Source organism: Priapulus caudatus, unplaced genomic scaffold (genome assembly GCF_000485595.1).
Source record: "Priapulus caudatus unplaced genomic scaffold, Priapulus_caudatus-5.0.1 Scaffold1463, whole genome shotgun sequence".
Classification (NCBI taxonomy): domain Eukaryota; kingdom Metazoa; phylum Priapulida; class Priapulimorpha; order Priapulimorphida; family Priapulidae; genus Priapulus; species Priapulus caudatus.
In genome coordinates, this window is record NW_014578524.1 from 9728 (window position 1) to 14128 (window position 4401).

The 4401-nt window shown below is 41.1% G+C and overlaps 1 protein-coding gene across 1 annotated transcript in view; it reads left to right on the forward strand.

The window, feature by feature from the left end:
* The window catches only part of LOC106816723 (uncharacterized protein K02A2.6-like), an 11010-nt gene extending 9508 nt beyond the window's left edge, over positions 1-1502 (forward strand). Inside the window, exon 4 of the mRNA XM_014821340.1 lies at positions 1327-1502. Coding sequence (XP_014676826.1) covers positions 1327-1502 — 176 coding nt within the window. The remainder of the gene's footprint in view (positions 1-1326) is intronic.
* The last annotated feature ends 2899 nt before the right edge of the window (positions 1503-4401 follow it).

The window sequence follows — 4401 nt, forward strand, 5'->3', positions numbered from 1 at the left end:
GGCGTATTCGCGTTAGGGCGCGGCTTCGCCGCGAGCTGTGCGCTGCGCGCAAAAACCGGGGCCGCAAGTCCGTCCAGACAGTGGGCAGTCTACCCTACTGTCTGAATTAGTGTTAAGTGTCGTTTGGTTAGCATTATTGAAAAGTTGATCTTTTGTCATTCAAAGTCATTCATGCTATAGAATAAGATGTTTATCTCAAAGGAAAGGAGATGTCATAATGATTACTGACGATAGCGCCCTGTAGGAGAGTTGTCTATCTTTTAGTTAGATATTTGAGAGCCAGGGGGAGCTACGGGAGTTCGTCATGGCGGTTTGTAATCTCGTGTTCAGTTCAGCTACGTTTCTTGAATAAAACGAATCTACATAAGGTTAAATATCTTGTTTGTGTTTACACAATCATGACAGTAACAAACTGTTTTAGCTCTAATGCATTGTTTTTAATTAAAAATATTACAAGTGTCTCCTGGTAGTAAGTTTGGTTCATTTATGCATAACTTTTCTTATTCAGGAAGTGGAAACAATTCCAACATATGGTCGACTGTTACATACAGAATGGGTAAGTTTCTTATAATTGATCTCAACATTTTCGCATGCCAAGCATGGTTTGTCTTTGGATATTCAGATACCGAGTCCCTGCTTTCTTGTCAAAAAGGATCTCTGCATCAAACCCATAAATATTTCTTAAAGGGAAGCCGCTGGAATGTAGTTCGCAGCACAGAAATAAGGTATGACATTGATGATTGCATATATGTGTAGGAAAAAATGTAATGTGTACAGGTTTCAAAATATTCACGTCGTTTATAATGCTAAATATACACTCCGTGCGGAGGATGGGGCGAGCCATTACTGTGGAACTGTTCAGTGTGGAGGAGAGGTCCGTGATATCACAACAAACATTTGCGCTTGGTCGACTCGATTTATTCGACGCAAAAGTAAAATTTATAAGTCAGGGGTAAGTAATATTTCTCCATCACTCTCCGTATCGCTGCTAGAACTTATGTCATTTGGCGAGCTCATCGTTCTCGGGCAGAGGTAATGGTAGTACTGTTTGTACACAAGCACACGTGCACAGTTTGTATGGAAACCGTTTGATAAATTATTTTGAAACAACCATAATGCTTGTTTACTCAAACTGTTTCACAATGATTGTGATGGGGATGTCCAATTTTCTCCTTTAACCCAGTCCTGAGGGTATCAGTTAAACATTAAAATTCTGATATCTGTTTTTGTATCTGCACGTTCAACAGTATGTAATTGGAGCTAGAATCACACGCCTAGCAGTAATTAATTATCCTTGTTACAGTCAATTTTAAATTGTTTCTGCAGCATTGGCTATCTTCTCACGAAGTCCGGCAGCTTACAAGGCCCTCAGAAAACTGCAAATACTGCAGCTGCCATGCATCCGCAGTCTGCAAATGCAGATGGAAACTGCGCTAGAGGTCAGCGGGCTGTCTGAAAAAAATCTGCATGCTGCAGCAGAATACTATCGCAGCTTCAAATAAAGGTTTCTGAAGGACATGAAGTACCGAAGGGAGAGGGTGTACTGATTCTTGATGAAGTACGTGTCATCAGTAAGGTGATGTGGAACAGCAAGAATCAGCAAATGTACGGCATCGCACTAACACCAGACGATGTCAGCAGCCTTCACGACGTTTATGAAACCCTTGAATCAAAAAAGCGGATAGCACCAGCGCAGTCTGTACTGCAGTTTCTTTGGATAGACCTGAAATCTGCATATGACGTCATAGGGTCCTACTTCGCCACGGAATCTTCTCTGGAACATAAATTCCTCACAGCCTGCCTTGCGGAAACCATGAGGCTGCAATCAGAGCGTGGACGGGAGAAATGCCAGGGTACTACAAGAGATCCACACAGGACATCGAGCCATGGTTCACCCACCCATTCGATCCAACGTACCGGGTGCACTTTGTCATCTGTCCATCGCACCAAGTAAGTAGAATCTTTACATATTTCTTTTGTTGACAGTCAAATAAAATGACACAAAATCATTAAATTAGAAGCAATGCCAAAATATTTATTAGGTTACTGACTAACAAACGCAGTAAAATAATGTGATTTACAATTTTTTACATACTTCATTATGATACATATGAACATAGCAATGCATACATACCTCGTTTTACATATCTCACATAGCAATAATTAAAATTACGCGATTACTATTTACAGATGGAATAGGAATTTCTTTGTGACGTATTATGAGCGTGAATAACTAATGAGCTAACAATAAACTTGAATGAAAACGATTTTTTGCAGCTTAAAAACATGGTAAATGCTGTTTTCATCGCTTCAACGTGGCACGAAGTCCTTCATAAGATTGCATGATGGTGAGGAGATTGGCTTTGGATGGCACAGCATCTATGACATGTACGAACGGGAGGTGAAGCGTCGCGAAGCCGAGCATGCCAGAATGGTTCCTGGAATGCAGCGGAGCTTCATATCGCGAGATACCTGGACAAAGCTGAACGTCATACCAGCGAAAATAATGCAGGTACGTATCGACCCGAAACTATTTCAAAACAGGGTCAAAGCATTTGACAGGTGAAAATTACCAAAAAGACTTGCTGAACTAACTTGAACTGCAAAATAAAAAAGCTGCTGAAAAAGAGAAAAAAGCAAAGAAACAAAAGAAAAAAGCTCAAAGCCGAAAAAAATCAGCAAATTCTAAAGGAAAATCTGCAGTACCAAATGGAAAATCTGCAGTGTCAAATGGAAATTGTGCCCGGCGAGTAAATCCAAAAGTTCAACTAAGCGTAAACAGGAACCTGCTCCCTCCTGCTCGAAATCTACTGCTGCAGCAGGTGGCCAGAAGAAGACCACCATTGACCGTGATGATCCATCAAATATCTGTGGACGTTGTGAGGGAAACTATTACGATGACGATCCAGATGATTCAGAGGGGTGGATACAATGCCCAGCTTGCTTCACCTGGTTCCATGAAACTTGTGCCAGAGTCTTTGGAAAGCAATTCTATGATTTTGTTTGTGAAGAGTGTGCAGGATCAGGCTTTAAATGAAGTTCTATTTGTGAAATCTATACATTGTTGTACATTTTCGTTATTGGGGTAATATGGGACAGTCATGGGGTAATATGGGAGACCCTGTAATTATTTGTCTATGCATGTAATATTGATTTTCGTATATGTTTTATCATCAAACCATGCAAATGCATCCAATTAATCAATTTGTGACGGCGGCACAGTTTCCACATAGGATAGTGTCGGAAGGTGGCGCAGTGTTGGCGCATGCGCGAGACGCGCGCTCTCATTCTCTGCTTGGCGGCCAATATGTGTGAGTTAGCCGGTGTACTTAATCGTCTCTGAATAAAGCCCGTTTATTCCTGAATTCCTGTTGTTATCATTATTGTGAGTGCTCCAATGAAGGCATAATAGCCAGCTTTCACAAATAATTTTTGGTTTCTAATGGGTGTCCCGTTTTACCCATGACTGGTAACTTACCCCCTGAGCCACCCGTCTCTGTAGGTTGACCTACTTGATAAGCTATCACTCTAGGTGTTGTAGCAAATATTGTACATAATTGAGTACAGCTACGCATACGCCCTTAGGTGTCCCGTATTCCCCCAGTATACTATAATTACAGAGGAATCAAGCTCATGGAGCATGCAGTAAAGATACTGGAAAGTATAATTTAAGGAGGCTAAGGGTAGAAGTTCATATAGATGAAATGCAGTATGGTTTCACGAAAGGAAAGAGTACAGTGGATGTCATTTTTAGAATGAGGCAAGTGCAAAAGAAGAGCTTGGATGGGAATAGGCTTTTCTACGCATAACTAGATCTGGAGAAAGCATACGACTGTGCCAAGGGTAGTGGTAAATTGGTGTTTCAGATAGAAGGAAGTGATGGAGTGCATAGTGAGAATTATAGAAGAAAAGTAGAAAGGGACAAAACCTACAGTGAGAACAGCGTTTGGAGAAATTCTTCGAAAAATTTCACTAATTCTAACTGCTACAATAGCGTCTACAATAAAAGCAATCCACGGCAAAGACACGTGCCCTGTGCCAAACCAGACTCCTTATCCCACATCAGTGGTTTAATAGACTTTGCAGATAAATTGGTCTCGTGACAAGAAGACTAGGCAGTTTCTTGCAGCTGTCTAATCCACTCGGTGCTGCCAATGCACAGTGCCGCAATCGGGCGCTCCACTTGTGAGAACACAATTATTTCAAGCAAAGAATCACATTGCATGAAATAGGTATGCATCACGGATGAATAATTCTTTTAGATATCAATAAACTTGTCACATGTCAAGGCACGAGAAAGAGGTCATCAGAAACCCCTGCAGTTTCAAATATAGCCAGCAAACTTGCATACTAATTCAGACTGGGTGCCATCATTAAAGTTTGAGCCAAACTCTAAAAAAT